General features: G+C 42.2%; 1 protein-coding gene across 1 annotated transcript in view; it reads left to right on the top strand.

The window, feature by feature from the left end:
- Positions 1-15,885, top strand: part of LOC311233524 (uncharacterized protein) — a gene marked incomplete at its 3' end in the record, with an annotated part of 56,199 nt that extends 40,314 nt beyond the window's left edge. The window contains exon 3 of the mRNA XM_084320490.1: positions 15,829-15,885. Coding sequence (XP_084176616.1) covers positions 15,829-15,885 — 57 coding nt within the window. The remainder of the gene's footprint in view (positions 1-15,828) is intronic.
- Between the last annotated feature and the right edge of the window lie 3,790 nt (positions 15,886-19,675).

The following is a 19,675-nucleotide window of genomic DNA, read 5'->3' as shown; positions in this document are numbered from 1 at the left end:
TATGTGAAATATGGGGACATTATATAGACTTACATGCATTCTGTAACTAACGCTAACCTTAACCATCACACTACAATAGCTTGTCAAACTAAATGAGGATGTCAAAAATGTGATTTTTCACATAAACAAGGTACACACACACACACACACACACACACACACACACACACACACACACACACACACACACACACACACACACACACACACACACACACACACACACACACACACACACACACACACACACACACACACACACACACACACACACACACACACACACACAGAGCTGCTGTAGTAAGCTGACTCCACTCCCTTCATTCTGTATCCACGGCAACAATAGCGGAAATCTAATGTTACATGGTCACACAGAGATACCTTCAGGGTCAGTCTCACACACTGACCCAAATCACTATTCACACTCACACACACACACACAGCCATGTATTTGTGGGGACATTCCATAGATTACATTAATTCCTTAACTCCTTACCCTAAGGACTTGTGGCCAATGTCCCCACTATGAAAAAAACATATCTTGTTTTCTTCACTTGTGAGGATATTTGGCTCTCACAACTGTAGGAAAACAAGGGCACACACGCGCACACACACACTGAGACCACAGGGCCTGACACAGTTACCAGGTGAATCGATAATCTGTTTACCTATCAGATTACGTGGTTATAGTTTTCATTGAGGACATTCCTTTCCCAGGTTCACAGCCAAGATACTAACCTCTTGGCAATGTTTGTCAGTGGATCAAAACGTATGTTGTGACACTAAACAAGTGAGCTATTGATTGCACAGGAAGGTGGTGAATGGGCTTTGTTTGATTTTAAAAAGAGCGTGTTACTTGTGGGGTTATAGTCACGTTTAAAGTTTTCTAACCAGGTACAGCGATGAGGTCAGCTATCCTAGTTTGCTGACTTCATCCAGAGCCTGTTGTGATTCTGTGTGTGTTGGGGGGGGTAGGAAGGCTATAAACCAATTGTGGGTATTAATTAGCCTAATATAAAGAATCAGAGAGGGCAACAACATGACTACCTGTATATTCTGATTGAATTCTATACTCTTTAAGGTGTGCAATCAAATGGTAAATGGTAAATGGCTGCTTTTTTATATAGCGCTTTTATCCAAAGCGCTTTACAATTTGTTACTCACATTTTACCCATTCACTCACACATTCACACACCCACAGCGGAGGCAACCATGCAAGGTGCCAACCTGCTCATCGGGAGCGATTAGGGGTTAAGTGTCTTGCTCAAGGACACATCGACACGCTGCCTGGGAGGAGCGGGAATCGAACCGGGAACCTCCGGATTGCCAGACGACTGCTCTACCTCCCGAGCCACTGTCGCCCCAATCAAACCGGTGTGATTGGGATTTCTGGGAACTGAACAATCTAATGACATTCTAATGGCTACAGTAGGCCACTGAAAGCCTAAGAGTTTTAGCATTTCAAGATAGAAAACACCAAACCACCAGACATTCATATGAAACAAGAAATATCACACGTTCAGTGGAGTAATCTCTATAGGCAGGTATAGTGGTTATGTCATTTTCGTTTTTTCCTGTTCCACCCTCTGTTCCACTTAATGTATTTCCCCATTGCCCATTTCTAAAACTGTTCGTTTAAAACAAATAAAGCATGGACATTGGCATGGTGTACCTTTCTGTGCGTATTCATCCACTGTAAAGGCAATCCTACGAACCACAGTTGCCTTGAGGCTCCAGGTAATGCGTTGTTAGTCCGACACGCTCCGAATTGCAGTCCAAAAGAAAAGATGACGCTGATCCGATGTACTTTGTCAAAACAAACAGGATTTATTGGAAAGCGAATCACAACAGCCCCAATAGCTGCCTACCACTATAAAACAAACAAAAAGGGTTTTGTAAATTAACGTAAACTGTCAATCAAGTGTGAAATAAGTGCGAATTAAGTGCGGTCAAAAACTATATGGTACCGCTCTACCTGGGCCTACCTGAACTCTAAACTACCTGCCATGTTATAGGAGTGGTTAGGGGGAACGTGGGAAAAAAGGGGAGTTGACCAGGTAAGTCTCCATCTTGGAATTCATTTTGACATATATTAATATAATAATTAACACAAAGCACAAATACCATAAGTCTAATGGGGCAATAAAGATACAATTTATCATCATAGGATTTGGCTCCTACATCCACAATCTATAGCTCAACATGAAAATATTCGCAATTAATCGTAAAGGTAGCAAAATAACAACGTTTATGTTTTCGTTTGCTGGGAAACTACACTGCTATTTGGCGCTGCTGACTGACGTCACCACAGCGGAGACGCCTGGCTTTAGTCGCAGACCTAGGATCAGATGTCCCTTACATTCCACAAGCTTAACAATTCGTACAATGGGAAAATAACTGACCCTGAATCTGTGGCTAGTATCTCTCTGGTGATCATAACCATTTATCAGATGAAGCCAACCACCATTTCTAAAAGCAACAACCACGTTATCATTATTTGTATTCACTGCATATTAAATCACTGTAAATACTAATGTAAATCATTGTTTCGTTGTACATATTGTGTATAGTTTATAACGTTGTTTTTACGGCGGGCTCTACATGCCCCGATTTAAAATGGTTATCTCCTCTTTGTATACTTTTGTCCTCACAAACAAAGTATTCTGCCAGGGAACTTATGGAAACGACAGTAGTAGTTATAAGGTTTTTGAGCTTGTAACGTTCACGCTAGTTAGCTATCGTGGTATCAGCCGGCCGTGACGTGTAGCTTGCTAGCCGGCATGATGCATGCAGTCAGTGCACAGGTCTGAGAAGAGGACCTGCACATTTTACTCTGTCCCGAAACGCCTCTACATGCCCCGATTTAAAATGGTTAACGACCGTAGACATTGCTGACGTCTAGTACATTTAGCGAGTTAACGTTAGCTAGCTAGCTAGCTAGCTTGGTATCAGCTGGCCGTGACGTGGATTAGGCGACAGCACTGAACAGGCTGCCTAGTGAACAACAGACTGCCTACTGGTAAATGTTCTTTTTTTACGACATTAAAAACCTTATAACTACCTTTATTTCAACCAAAAATGCTTAAACAATAATGTTAGTGGTAGAAGGGAACTCACTTTAGGGGTGCTCCAGTAGCACACCATGTACCGCGCTGCGTCGCAGAATATCGTGCTGCGTCACGGATCTGGTTGACTCCGAGTTCGATTCCCGGACCCGCCGTCATTTGCCGAATGTCTTCCCCTGCTCTCTCTCCCGTTTCACCCTGCATCTGTCGGTCATGCTTGACCAGAAAAGCGATAAACGCTAAAAAATGAAGTTTAAAAAAAAAGAAGAAGGGAACTCATTTTGTGCAAACATGGAAGCTTGTCAATTTCCAGAATTGTTACAATAGCCGATAATCCATTTTCCCAATGATAAATCCCTATACGGGTGGAACAACCAGTGACGTCAGACTACACCTCCCTATAGAGCAGGCAAAACTCTTTTGTTGTATATAAACAACAATGTTCCTGATAATCTCACCCATCACTGAGTTAGCTAGTTAGTTAGTCTTCAACATAATAATGCCATTAAACCCTGTGGTTGGTGTGGGTAGTGTGTAAAGTCGTTTCAACTATGAACATATTCCATCCCATTATGTCATGTTGGAGTATAATCCAATACAGAAATAATGTGTGTCCGCGTGACTTGAGTTTACGGACAAGATACGGAGTTGGACCTCTGACGCTCTCTGTGCGTTCAGTAGAAAGCGATCCGGCTGCAAGCTAGCCTAGCTTAGCACAAATTAATGGAAGCGGAGACGGAACACAGAACTCCGGGAGAGGTGTTTTTGGCCAACAGCCAGGCTAGCTGGTCTGTACCCACTTCCATTCATGTGTGCTAAGCTAGGCTAGCTTGCAGCCAGATAGCTTTCTACTAAAAGCACAGAGAGGATATTGGTATCTTCTTACCTGACTCTGGAGAAGACGGTAAGCAAAGCACATCATTTCCATAATGTTGGTGTGTTCCTTTTAAGAAACACACTACACAATAAAAGGTAATTTGAAGGGTTTGTTGTGGAAACAGACTCTGATTTCTTACAGTGGGACTTTGTCTTGTGTCCTCACACAAATCCTGCTTTCTGTGGTGTGTTCTCTTCTTTCTATGTCTGTATATACACACACACACACACACACACACACACACACACACACACACACACACACACACACACACACACACACACACACACACACACACACACACACACACACACACACACACACACATACTTTGCCTCCAGTCTGTCATCATTTGGTTGTTATAATCCTCCCTCACATTCTACACACAAGTATGACTAGAGGGATTCCTAGAATTAGTTACTTAATTATTATAATGTTTTGTATGTTTTTGTAGACATAGAATATTTTTTTTGCCTTTAGTAAATATTATTCAACTAGTGTTCCTAAGCCTTCTATGCTTTCACTTCTCTCTCTCTCTCTCTCTCTCTCTCTCTCTCTCTCTCTCTCTCTCTCTCTCTCTCTCTCTCTCTCTCTCTCTCTCTCTCTCTCTCTCACATTAACTCTTTATAAAAACTAGGGATGTCTGATATTATCGGCCGACCGATATTATCGGCCGATATCGGCAGTAAAATGTGATATCGGAAAATATCGGTATCGGTTTAAAAAAAATAAAAACAATAACAATATTTGTTATATATATATCCAGTGAAATTATTAGTTACCTGAAATTATAGGGGGGGGGGGGGATATCGGAATATCGGTATCGGTAAAAAAGCCAATATCGAGCATCCTTAATAAAAACACATACTTCCGTTCCTGTAGGCTATGCAGAGTAGGCTACAGATAATTTGCTGTGCTGCAAGTTCACAAGCTATGGCTCAAGCCTTTTTTTTTTTGAGATGTTCCGATACCATTTTTTCCTTACCGATCCGATTCCGATACCTAAGCTTTGGGTATCGGCTGATACCGATACTGATCCGATACCAGTGCATACATAAAAATACATACAGCTACAGATACTGTTTTATATTTACTGTTTTTTAGTAATAACTAGAAAGTAATGGTATTTATTCAACAACAGGTGATTGTATAGATTAGTATTAGTATCATTAATTGACAACTAACTAACTAACGGAACGGTTGTTGGGACATTGGATCCGCAATCCGCACGGACATTATAGTTTGTTGCACTTGCAACCCAGTCTGCTCGGGTAGCAGAGGCTCTGGCTAGTAGTAACGTTTATGTTGTGATTTTTTATCCAAAATAAATATTCAACATTCTCTTTTGAGACTCCGCCTCAGACTCTTATCCTTTGGCACTTGGAACTTGCTGTACTTTGCTTGCAGGTCTGCAGCCATTATTGCTGGATTATGAATAGCAACAACTTTAGCCAAGGTACCGTTATCAAGCTAAGCTAGCTGACCTAGCTCGTCTTCCCGGCAAGGTTTTCACATTGACACTTGATAACGTTAGTCAGCTAACGCTAGTTAGTAGCTACTTGACTTGAATACGATTCACCGTGGGTGCATTATTGTTGATAGACGGACAGTGTCAGGTCCTGGAGAAAGGACAGGCCATCATCTGATTTGATGTAACGTTAAAGCAGATGTTGTTCGAACTAGCTAGCTTTTCAGCTGTTAATGCTACAGTATAATAACACCAGCAAGCGAAACACATCCAAGCTCCCCGTCACACCGCACCGTCGGGACAATGTAATTTAAGAAAGTGTATCTGCTGTTAAAATGACAAACAGCATCACACTTTAATTCACGGCAGATTAAAAACACGTTCATTTTATAATCCTCAGGAGATAAATTACGTCATATGGGATCGGAGGCTAGACTTTCGGCGTACTCGCCGATACCGATACCAGCATTTTAGGCAGTATCGGAGGCATTTCCGATACTGGTGTCGGTATCGGAACAACTCTACTTTAAAAAAATATTTATTTATGTTTTAGATGCAAAGCACCTCTATGACCGTCAGTATCACTAACGGGAAGTTTATACTCAAATGTCTTAGGTGTCGCCCAAGGTGACATTCTGTCACAGAAGATCCCAAATGCCACACATTACAAAAGTTATAGCCTAAACTGTGCAGCTGGATAGGCGTGTCAGAACGTGCCACGCCCTTTCAACTGACGCCAACATTAGTGATTTATAATTTACGATTTGGGAATTTTAGTTGATGCCCCTTATCCAGAGCATCTGTGATTGGAGGAGCCCGACTTCAGTGATTGCAGGAGCCTGACTTCAGTCCACTCTTTATTAGGGTTAGGGTTCCCAGACACACCCCTGGGTTAGGTAACACCTGGAGATGAACCATCTCATTTTCAAGGGGTCCTCAACGTCAATTATACAATATATAACACAGAATTATAATAATAACAAGAGTTAGTTAGATGATACAAAATATGACAAAAAACAAACAAACAGACTAACAAAACAAGAACAATAAATCAAATAGTAAGATGGTAATCAATCATACTCCAAGCAGAGCATGGAAATGAATCATTCATTCATAATATAGATTATTATATTGTATTTATTATCTAAAAATATTACGTCAATGGCGGTATTAGTGACAGCATTAACCTGTTCCACTCGACGGGGTCGGTACCGACCCCTTTTGACCTTATTAAATTATAGTCATATTTTTATGAAGATGCAAAATAATTTGTGATTTTAAAATCAACCGTTTTCAAGTATTATTATCACTACTATGTCACAAATACATGTAGAATGTAAAACGTTAGGTTGGCAATAGTTTAGCAATAGGTTAAAAGTGTACTTATATCATTTTAAGTTTTCTATTTGCGATCGCCAATTTGACCCGGAACCGGAAATGGAAATGTTGAACCATGGGAATTGAACCATTTTGTAGAGGAGATCGCTAGCCATAGACAAGCTATCTAGTGTTCTATATATATCTATGTCGCTAGCCATAGACGCTAGCTATCTGCCAGCGTTGTAATTTCTCCGATCTACACTTCCTGGCAAGTTCTATGGGGGTTCAAAGTTCAGTGTTCTGAATGAATTATGTCAATAATTGTTATGATTCGCGATAATAAGCTACAAAAGGTAACGTTTTTGACAAATATTGAAACGCAGTCAGTTTCCCACACTATTGTTACCATGTAGGAAGAATTAGATCTGAAATTAGTTTCAAAATGGTTACACTGTGGGGGAAATAAAATAGTACAGTCGATTACAGTAAATATCAGTATCTGTTATTATGCACGCCTGGTGATACTATATCCAAATTGAACTCGGCCATTTGAAAGATACTATATGTATATATATATATAAATGTGCGAATTGGCTATAATAAGGTAATGTATAAGCATATATTCTATATTCTATAATAATATTTCAAATTGCATTGGTCCGGATGGGAGAATTCAGTACTGTATATACAGAACCTTCAGTTTGATCATCTTCCCTTTATTAATTTCCTTAGATCTTTTGTACACATGATCTCAAGGGGGTACTGAATGAGCTCAGTGGCAGTTTTTTAAGTTTGGTCATTATTATCATGGTTTTATTCACTATCAAAGATGAAAAGAAAAATCATAATTCATATTTTCCTTTGTTTCATCACAATTTAAGCAAGCCTAGTAATAGACACAATATTTCTGACACTGAGAATACATTCATTGAGGTCCATAGATGTTCCTAGATACCAAGAATATGCAAATAGCCCTTGTAGAAGTGGAGCAATATTCCATTTACCTAGGTATACATTTTATGCAGATTTTCACCTGGGGTGGAACAAGTAATGAAGTTATAAAACATAATTGAACCCTTATAAGTCCTTTTTTATTGTTAATGTATTTGCAGTTGTGAAGTTAATCTAAAATCACTCAATCAACCTCTATTGTCTCTCTAACTATGAGTGAATGCAACACTAACTTGCCAACTTTAGATATATGGTGTTATTATGGACATGTACAACACATAATAAGAAGATATGGCATTTTTTAACAAGTGTGAAGATGGTATGGATCTTTCCACTTCTTTCCACTCTGCACTGCTCACGGTTCTCCTCATCTGATCCAGGCTTCTGCAGGGCATACTCACCGTGATATAGGGCCTAAGGGATAATTACATCATGTCCTGTGTATTGAATGTCACTAGGTGCAGCAGTAGTAAGCGGTCAGTGTCTGCATCTGATCACAGGTAAAGGGTTGGGGTTAGGTTTATTTAACCCTACTAAATAAAAAATAAAGAACTTGCAAAGGGATACAATACAAAGCTAGGAACTAGGACAGAGAGAGAGAGAGAGAGACAGAATTAGTGTTGAGTGTTTTCTATTGTAGTGTACAGTACATGCTTCATTAGGTCATGGCCAATGCATCCCTTCTTGTTAAAGTTCTACACAAGTCACTAGTTTTAGGACACAAATCACTCGCTCTATAGGACACAAATAACTAGACCCACGACACAAATCATTAGATCTAGGACACAAATCATTAGATTTAGGACACAAATCATTAGATCTAGGACACACACCATTGCACATTATAGTTGAGTTAACCATACTAATCATCATCCAACCAGTTTGAGCACTCCGTTGTAGGGGTGGGAATCACCATACGATACTATCACGATACTTGAGTCCCGATACGATAGTATTGCGATACTAAATATATTGCGATATGCTGAATATTGCGATATTAATATTGCGATATATTGTGATTTATTACCTTTTTTCAACTGCAAAGTAAAACTTTGTCAACATGTTTTATCTAATAAAATAAAGTTCAGTCTGTTCATCTCACTTCAATAATTTTTATTGCAGAACATGATATTTTCTCAAGCAGACAGATGTAAACACTAATCTGTGTTGCATGTACCTGACAAACTGAACTGTTTACTACAGTCATATTCCAACTTAACTGAATGCACAGGTGTGCGTGTGTGTGGACTACTGTACTATTACAGGTATTGAAATGAACAATTCAACTTCCAATTTTTTTTAATTTTTTTTTTATGAATAAATAATTAAATATCGATACTTGGCGTCCCTGTATTGATACAGTATCGCCACGCAAAGTATCGCGATACTACTACGTATCGATATTTTTCCCCACCACTACTCTGTTGTGATCAATGCATCATTTTATTGTTACCAAACAAAGGAGCAGCGTGTTATCGCCATGGCCTCGTCACATTGCCAAGCCACTCTCACTTCTTTGATGATGGATAGGTCCCGCAGTGACTGCTCAGGTACGGAGGCGCCTATTTAACCTGTATTTACCCAGGGGGAATCGACTGAACTCAGTTTCTCTTTTGCAGCCACGCCCCGCTTCACACTGATGCAGTTTTTACACACGTCCGCTGCGTGGGAGCTGCCCAGTCTTCACACTGATGCAGTTATTACACGCATCCGCTGCGTGGGAGATACCCAGTCTTCACACTGATACAGTTATTACACGCGTCCGCAGCTTGGGAGCTGCCCAGTCTTCACACTGATACGCTAAGGTCCTGCGATAGTGCAATACACTGTTAGCTACGGATGAGGCACTGGGTCTTATGTACACTACTCTACAATGCTATACTATACAATCTACAGTTATACTATGTGTCCTTATGCTAACTTGCTATATCCATCTATTTACTATACAAGAACCGCTCCCGTTCTTTTAATTTTTTAAAGTGACCTTTTCATTATGTAAAGTGACCGTAGAGTGTGAGCGTGTGCAGCATGTGTGTGTGCTCATGCTAAAGTGACTGTTAGTGTGTGTGTGAGCGTATAAAGTGTGTGTGTTATGTGTGTGCTCATGTGTGCTTGTGTGTGGAGAGTTCAGTGTTCAAGGCTCTGATGGCCTGGGGGAAGAAGCTGAGCCGAAGTCTCTCTGTCCTAGTTGCTGGTGTTCGCAGGCGTTTGCCTGACTGCAGCAGCTTGAACAGGCTGTTGTTGGGGTGGTGATGGTCTTTCATTATTCTGCAGGCTCTGGATTTGCACCTCTTGTTATATAAGACCTGCAAGGGTGGTAGTGCAATACCCGTAGTACGCTCAGCTGACCGCACCACTCTCTGTAGGGCCTTCTTGTCCTGTGCCTTGCTGTTTCCATACAAGGCAGTGATGTTTCCAGTCAAGATGCTCTCTACAGCTCCGGAGTAGAAGGACTGGAGTATCTTCCCTGATACTCTGAACTTCCTTAACTGTCTCAGGTGGTAGAGGCGCTGCTTCGCCTTCTTTACGACTCAGTCTATGTGTGTTGCCCATGTCAGGTCTTCTGAGATGTGGACCCCCAGGTACTTGAAGCTGCTCACCCTGTCCACGGTATCCCCGTTTATCCACAGTGGTGTGTGTGTCCCCTGCTGTGTTCTCCTAAAATCCACGATCAGCTCCTTGGTTTTACCAATGTTCAGGAGCAGGCTGACAGCAGGCTGACACCAGCGTTCCAGTGCATCAACCTCCCGGTAGGCCTTCTCATCGTTGTCAGAGATCAGCCCCACCACCACCGTGTCGTCCGCAAACTTCACTATGAAGTTGGAGCTGAACTTGGCCACACAATCATGTGTGTATAGTGAATACAGCAGGGGGCTCAGAACACTCAGGGTGATGGTGTTGGAGGTCTGACCCCCACCCTGACCGTCTGGGGCCTTTCACTCAGAAAGTGCAGTATCCAGGCGCTCAGAGCGGAGCTCAGACCCAGCTCGATCAGCTTGTCCACCAGGCTGGTGGGGACTATGGTGTTGAACGCTGAGCTGTAGTCAATGAACAACAGTCTCACATAGCTATCACTGGGTAGGGAGGCACAAATGTAATCCTTAACCAGCCTCTCAAAACATTTCATGACCACAGAGGTGAGTGCCACCGGTCTGTAGTCATTAAGACCTGTTGGGGAGGATTTCTTTGGTACCGGTATTATAGTGGACACCTTGAAGCAGGCAGGGACCTTGGACTCAGCCAGGGATAGATTAAATATGGTGGTGAACACTGGGGCTAGCTGGTTAGCACAGGACTTAAGTATACGTCCTGTTATCCCATCTGGGCCACCCGCATAAATGCTCTTCTCACACTGTGTTCCGTCATTAGCCGGTGAGCTAGCGTCGCCGCTGTTTGCACCGAACTGTGCGTAAAAGGAGTTGAGTTGGTCCACAAGAGAGGCGTCGGCACTCCCCATTGAGGGGGCGCTGACTTTGTAGTCAGTTATCATCCGTAGTCCTCGCCATAAACCTCTTGTGTCGTTCTGGGCCATTTTTGCCTCTATCTTGTCAGCGTATGTCCTCTTAGCAAGTTTTACAGCCTTGCGCAGAGTATAGACTGTAGCCTTATACTCCTCCATGTTTCCTGACGCTTTGCCCAGGTTATAAGCAGTGGTGCGAGCGTTCAGAGCCACTCTGATAGTACTGTCAACCCACTGTTTCTGGTTCGGGAAGACCCGAACCGTCTTCGTGGGTACAATGCTATCCGCTAGTGTTGTTATGAAACTGACAACAACATCAGCGAACTCACTGATGTCACTGGAGCTCGCCTGAAGCATTCCCCAGTCGACGTCATCGAGTGCGTCCTGTAGTGTGGCCTCTGATTGGTCGGACCACTTGTTTACCTCACGTGATACGACAGCATCACGTGATCTCTGCCTGTATGCGGGTATGAGCAGTATGGCGTCGTGATCAGATGTGCTTGTTGCTCCAGCTAATGGAGGGGCCGGTACTGCCTTGTAACCGGCTCTAAACGGGGTGTAAAAATGGTCAAGCATATTTCCTCCCCTGGTGGTGCAAGCGATGTGCCGAAAAAAGTTCATGATAATGGCGGTGAATTCTCTGGGGAGGTGAAACGGGCGACATTGAATCGACAAGTGCTCCAGGTCCGGCGAGCATGAGCGGGACAGGATCTTTACTTCCTTGACCCAGTTTTTATTGGTCAGAAGACATGACCTCTCCCAACGCTTTTACCGGACTCTTCTGTACGGTCCGCACGGAAGACTGAGAAGGAATCCGACCGAGAGATGACGTGATCTGGAGTAGTTGCTTTAAGCCATGTCTCTGTGAAGCACATAATGTTGCAATCTCACGTCTTGATCAGCGCCCCCTGCTGCTGGCGGTCAATGTGTTAAATAAAAAGAAGTACTTTGAGATAATGTCTTGTGGAACCAATGCATATAAAGGTGCTATAGTTAACATTCAGCCACTAGATGTCTCACTATGTATGTCATGTATGTCCCTATGCCATAAATGTCATGATGTCATGTATGTCATAAATGTCACTATGAATTGAAAATGGGGGACCCTGATGTAAACAAGACAAACGTCTTTCTCTGGTCTGCATTGTGTGTATTGTGTGTATTGAGCCGTACTGTATTGTACCCATTCTGCAATCTGTTAAATAAAGTTTTCATTCATTCATTCATTCACTAGAGCACCAGCATGTAATTTATCCAATCTGGTGCATTCCATGTGGGGAAATGGGAAGTAGGGGAGGATACATGTAAACAACAATATTCATTTGGGACCCGCCAAAATGTTTTAAATGATAAATTCTTTAATCAATCATTCTTTTTGGGGGGGAAGCAATACTTTTATTAAGCACCTTTCTAAAAAGCTATGTGGATGTATTTTTTCTTTTTTTCTTAAATGATTATTCTACATAAAATAGAATAGCACCTATAAGTATCTATAGCACCTTTAAGTATAAAAGTGAGAATAAATATATATTTTAATTAATACAATAAAATAAAAAATTATAATCTCTAGTAGGGCCTACATCATCATGACTATAAACCAAGGCAGAAGCAATAGGGTGTAAAAGAAAACCCTGGATCGGAGCTTAACAGACAACAGGCAACACTGCTTGTGGAAAGTGTCTGCTACTGTAACTCCAAACCGGTTGGGCAGTCAGACAGCCCAGTGTGTCCCTGCCTGTACCTTCCCTTTCTCTGCCGGAATGTGAGGAATGTTCCCATATCAGACACACCCCTGAATCGCCTAAGGACACCCCCCTCTGGGTAATTGTATACATCCAAAACATGAGTGGGCGTCATAGGGGGGGGGGGGGGTATCGCTGACTGGGTGAAAGTCGCTCTGGTCTCAGCGGCTGAATAGAATGCACTTGAAAGTCAATGTCATCATGGCTAAATATAAACACATGCTCACAGAGCGATGTTGAGTGACACGCCTGTAGAAGAGTTGGGAGGCGAGAGGAGTAGAGAGTCTGTGGTGGAACGTGTGTTGCGTCAAAACTCACACTGATTATGATTCAGCGCAATTTTTTTTGCATTCAAACTCACAATATTTTGTACGTTTAATATATAGTATAAGAAATATATATAAGAATATATAAGGAAAAGAAAAAAAACTGGAAAAAAATCCATGATGGGACATGTATATAAGCCCTATCCATCATCAAATGGGGCTTATATAACTGGGTTTCAAGCCCAGTCCTGTACAGTGCTTGGATACTGCACTGTGCCACTGACCCTGCCGCAGGCCACCTGGAAAGTGGCTTTCTAAGGGGCCCTCCAGCACAGAGATTGCACGGTAGATACCGGTGCTAAACAGTCCAGGGTTGGCAATGTGGTCAAAGCAGATGTAAACAGCTGCCACCACAGAGGCTCTATGTGTGTGAGTGGGGGTGGCAGATTGAACCTGTGACTGTGCATTGATTACCTTGGTGCGCAACGTTCTGCAGTAAACACAAAATACATGTTCTGGTTTCCCTTCCCACTTCATCCAATCAGGAGGGAGAATCCTAGATATTTTTTACTTATTTCAAGGAATCTTGCCAAGCCAAATTTGCTGGCATATTATTTTACTTGTTACAGTACAATACATGTTTGTTTTTATTTCTTTTATAAAATGTTTGCAGTGTGGGAAGGAATACCAGAACTTTAAAAAAATATATATGTGTTTACTGCTGAAGGACTGGGAGACCCATGTTACTGACCAAACACTCTATATCAGTGATGGCTGTCGGATTGTAGAGCTATTATTTTAACATGTAGACCACTTATTTTAACAAAGAAAATACCATTTACAGCACCTTTAAAACAAGTGCTGTTTAGTAGGCACAATGCCATACGAGGTGTCGGCAAGGCTCCTACTGGTGTGGTACTCAGTCCATGAGACGATGGCCACGTTCCAAATCGAGACAGGGTGCAAATCATGGTCAGTTGTTGTGAGATCAGGACTTAGGCCCAGTCTTGTTCAGATTGATGGGCTTTAGTGTCAAGCCGTTAGCCAAGCACTGTGCGATCTGGCAGTCTGCTGCAATGGAGACAGCTTGAGCAGTGTCCAATGTGCGTTTGATCGTCGGAGTGAGTGAGTGGGGGGAAGTAGACGGTAGCCTGGCTGTCGATTTCTCTCTCTCTCTCTCTCTCTCTCTCTCTCTCTCTCTCTCTCTCTCTCTCTCTCTCTCTCTCTCTCTCTCTCTCTCTCTCTCATATATATCCCTCTCTCTCATATCCCTCTGTCTCATTCCTCCTCCCATAGTGCCTCACCCCCCCAACCCTCCCTCCACACACACACACACACACACACACACACACACACACACACACACACACACACACACACACACACACACACACACACACACACACACACACACACACACACACACACACACACACACATGATCACTCTTCCTTGCCTTTCTCAGCTTTGTCACTCCCAAGTCCGCTCTAAATACCCACTCCTAATGTTTTTTCTTTGATTGATTGAAAACGTTTATTAACAGATTGCAGAATGGGTACAGTACAGTACAGCTCAATACATACAATTGTTAAGGGGATGCAGACCAGAGAAAGACTTTCGTCTTGTTTACATCAGGGTCCCCCATTTTCAATTCATCATATGATATGACACACACGACATACAGATAGACAGTACTGCTACATCTATACATTTATGACATACCAGATTTGCAAATACAGTACTGTTTGTGATACAAAAAGTGTCCAGAAAAAGAGTGTACCGGTATATACATTTGACGTAGAAACTGTACATTGGAGGAGGTTGGGGGGGGGGGGCCGGGGGGGGTGGGGGACACTGTACACTGTACATTGGAATACTGACAAAGCCATACTTTAATACCATACCACCACTGACACCATCACCAAGGACTAGAGGGGCAGGTTGGGACCTGCAGTTAGAGAGAGAGAGAGAGAGAGAGATATCTATGGAATATGAGAGAGGGAGAGAGAGAGAGTTTCCGGGCCCAGCGCTGGTTCAGTGAACAATGGATTTCCTTAACACGATGACGTGTTTCCTAGTCCTTCTCTTATTGGTCATACTCTGTCATACACAAGTTTTCAGTCAACAGTTTTTAATTTGTGTTCATTGCAGCTCAACACAATATTATTCACAAATATCCCTGCTGTGTGCAGCACTGGACAAAAGACACCCCTTCAAAAGAAGTGGGCCATGATGTCATCATTACCTCAACAGACGGTGCGATATTGTGTTGCAGGAGAGTTTGTTTCGCCCGACCAGAGAAGCTCTGTAGGGGGTCTCCGAGCCGACACTATCGCCTCCAGTAACACAGTGGTGTCAACCTAACTCGCTGGGAGAATCCAGACTCCTGATTGGTTTACCAAGCCTGTGTGGAATCTGGCTGGACTGCTCTGTGCCTCTGGCGCTTATCAGTTCTGGTAGTTTAGAAGAAACGAGATCTGACGAGCAAACACTCTCTTTTCTTTTCTTTCTTTCTTTCTTTCTTTCTTTCTTTCTTTCTTTCTTTCTTTCTTTCTTTCTTTCTTTCTTTCTTTCTTTCTTTCTTTCTTTCTTTCTTTCTTTCTTTCATTCTTTCTTTCTTTCTTTCTTTCTTCTTCTTTCATCTGTTTCTCTTGCTCTCGTTCTCTCTCCCTCTCTCAGGGGGAATACCATGTTATCACCAGAGTAGATAAACATCCTACAACCTCCACACCTTAACTCCAAAGGATCATATCAGGTATCATAGAGGAAGACATTTGAATTCTATCTTTATAGCATATCATCCGGATTTCCGTATGAACGACTAGTATGTACTGTACTGTACTGTACTGTACTGTACAGTACTACCGTAGCACAGCTTCAGCTTGACCATGTCTTTCTGCAGAGTAACAACAGCATCTAGCTGATCTAGCCTGCCATTATAGATCACACGCTCATAGTTGCTGAACCCCCCCTTGTAGATAAACACAGGAAGAGTTGAAACTGAAAATGTGTTCCGATAAAGACAGCCAATAACGAAATGTTGATTTAAAAAATAAAGACATTATTGCATCGAGGCTCTTGACTGTGCAGTGAGTCTTTATTTTGTGTGTGTGTGTGTGTGTGTGTGTGTGTGTGTGTGTGTGTGTGTGTGTGTGTGTGTGTGTGTGTGTGTGTGTGTGTGTGTGTGTGTGTGTGTGTGTGTGTGTGTGTGTGTGTGTGTGTGTGTGTGTGTGTGTGTGTGTGTGTGTGTGTGTGTGTGTGTGTGTGTGTGTGTGTGTGTGTGTGTGTGTGTTGAAGTTTGATTCAGCTACTCTCCGATCCTAGTGTGTCAGTTGAAACTGAGCCAAAGGTCATCAAACAAACACTGCTCTCCCACAGACAGGTTTGAGATTAGAACCAGTAGTAGTGTTCCACCTACCGGCATATTCATTCAGACGCTAGTTGTTGTGTGCCATCGCTGTGTTAGAAAACGGTCGTTTCAGCTTTCATGTTGATTTAGTTCACAGAGGCAATCGTTCGGTGGAATTCTGTCCCCCCACGCACTTACTGGCTGAGACACCCCTATCTCTTCCCACGGTTGCATTCGGACAATCGTACGCTGAGTCGTCATTTCATATCAGAAGGCTGGTTTATTTGCATAAACAAAGGTCTCGTACAGAATTAAACAAATCATGGAAAGTCTTAAATTAATAATTTCTATCTCTTGGTGGTGCGGTTTATCTCTCCTCGCTTGCTAGCGGCCTCTCTCCTCGTGCCTCCCCCCCCCCCCCCCCTCTGGTATTGTGCTTTGTCAGTAGGGATGGGTACCGTACCGTTCATATTTGAACCGATACGGTACTGGTACCGGTACCTGTGAATCGATACCGGTACCCAACGGTACCTTTTTTCTGTACTTTAGTCTCAAAAAATGTAATCTACCTACCTCAGTTGTAAAAAAGAAAATCCAAACATCAAATAACCACATTTTCGACTGTTTTCGGCTTGCCATTGCCCCTGTAGGAGCTATTTGATGGGTTTTGTGCTTAGTTTGTAGTTTGTTAAGTTCATCACTGGGTGGCAGCACGGAGCACTGGGTGGCAGCACGGAGCGCATAGGTTTTGAATAAAGGCACAGGTGTAGGCTATGTCAATCAAGGTATCTAGGTATGGGTGACGGAGAGATCTCACGGTTTTTACAGCATGAACACACGAACGTACCCTCGCTCGGTTTAAGTATTATTAACAGCATTATGAAGTAATTATTGTTTGGCTCATCACGTGTATTATGCTAAATACTTCAATTAAATGGAAACTTCACCCAACGGCAGGTGACACAGACTTGACATTGTGTATTTTCTAAATTGCGCGTCAAAGACGAGGAATCCCCGCACCCAACCGGGCGTCTACCAGGACATCAGGATAGTCGCTACAGCCCCGACTGCTGTTGTTGAATCAAGTCAAATCCTAAGTAAGCATATATTGTGCGTGTGAACATTGACATTAAAAGAAAAAAGTTAAAAAAAAAAAAGTGTAAAAAAAAATAATAATAATCTGAGCTATCAATAATTTTATCGGGATGACGTCATAATTGCTGATATCGGCCCGATAATTATCTTGCATCCCAACTTTGTTCTATTTTATGGCAATAACGTTCAGGTTTGTTCCACCCATGAGATATGATCCTGAAAACACGTAAAAAAAAACCTTCACGCTGGAAGTCAGATGATTGACAGGGACTGGTATGAGCTTGCTTTAATTCCGCCTAAATTCGCCACTTTTCGATGCAATGCATGGAGATTTTTATAAGCTCATATTTCACTAATAACACTTAAAATCATTGGTAAACAAACGTAGTGCTGAAAATATACACTTTGACTGCTGTTTTGATAGGGTTAGGGTCTTTACTCTTGGCTAAATTTAAAAAATAAACGCAACATTAATTAATATGTTCTGTATTGATCGATTTATGGCGTGATATGAATCTCGTACCGGTCCCGGACCGCTCTGGCTTAAGGCTTCTGTTCAACTCTCTCGTTATCTGCTAGCTCTGTCTAATACAGATTTTGTCTAAAAGTATAACACCACTTTGCCAGAATTAAAAGGCGTTTACCTACGTACTTACATACTTATCTGGTTATGATCATAATGATAACAACAACTCATATCTTTCATTTCCCTCTTTGATTCTAAGGCTGCGGTTACATTAAAGGCAAAACGATTTCGTTTTATTTCACTTTTTAGAACGTTGTTTATTGGCAGGCAAGTTAGACGCTGTTTGTCTCCTGTATGCGCGGGAGGTATTTATCGCATGCTCAAGCCACAGACAGACAGAGAGAGAGCACAGAGCGCGCGTGTGTATAATAATGCAGGACCTGTCGCAGAGGTCTTTAATTGCGTGTGTGTGTGCCTAAAAGCACAGCAGAGAATTATGGCATCATTAACCGAACTCAGCCCAACGTCTCTTCACCGTCCATTACAGCCTATACAGGTCTATCGGTCTATCTACATTACGCTTGTGACGGAGACGGACTTTTCGGAACCTTCATTTGGGAGAAATAAATAATACGTTTAACACTTTCAGTGCCAGCAGGGGTCGCACGATTTAGTGCTTGAATGCCCACCATCCATTTCAATGTTAGCGTTAATAACGCCTAATCTATGTTTTAAATTATGGCTATGTGTCTAATCTGCCCGTCGCTTATCAATGACTTGTTTTCCAGTCAACATTGTCGAAGCGGATTGTTTTTTTATCGGTTCATTTTCGTTTTATAGCATTTTGAAAAGCCCTCGTTTTCAAGGAAAATTAAAAGATTCCATGATAAAAGACGTTTACTGGAATATTCTAGAATATACAAAAACGTTGTCATTTTTCCGCCTATTTATGAATCGTTTTCAAATAAACGCTAGATTATCGATAGTATATGTGTACGTATGCACGCTGCGGCCGCGAGCTGAAACTCGATTATCTGAGTTCCTCATCAGCGATTGGCCGATTGCACACACACACACACACACATAGGTGACACGTTGATATCTCAGCGAATACAACTCTGATTATCCCAAGACTGGTAAAATAGATTCCTTACCTCAGATCAGATGTTCTCCAAAAAGATCATTCCAATTCCTGATCGCCATTCCAAAAATCGACCACTACTGTCTACTATCGATTGGCTACTGTGAATATATATTCCAGGCTGATTCCCGTCCCACGATGACTTCCATGTTGAGCAGACAGCTTGCCAGCTCAGGGATATCGACTGATCCCAGGTCAGTCTACGCGACTGACATGCAGTTACTCAGTGATAGACGATAGGGGGTGCTTTTTTCCATTCTGAGCTGCTGGAGGAGCTGCTGTACCAACGGGAGACTCGGTTGATGAAATATGAAATCAGATCGCTAATAAAAAAATAAAACGCTAATACACGTCGTGGGCATTCAGGCATTGGGCTGATATAACGTCATATGACGTGATGGGTACTGAAAGTGTTAATAATAAGTAAGACAACGAATACGTTTAACGAATTGCATATAAATCGATAGTTTATTAT

The sequence above is a fragment of the Notolepis coatsorum genome (assembly GCF_963971535.1).
Source record: "Notolepis coatsorum genome assembly, chromosome: 8".
In the NCBI taxonomy this organism is placed as follows: Eukaryota; Metazoa; Chordata; class Actinopteri; order Aulopiformes; family Paralepididae; genus Notolepis; species Notolepis coatsorum.
This window is presented reverse-complemented; position numbering and strand designations above follow the sequence as displayed.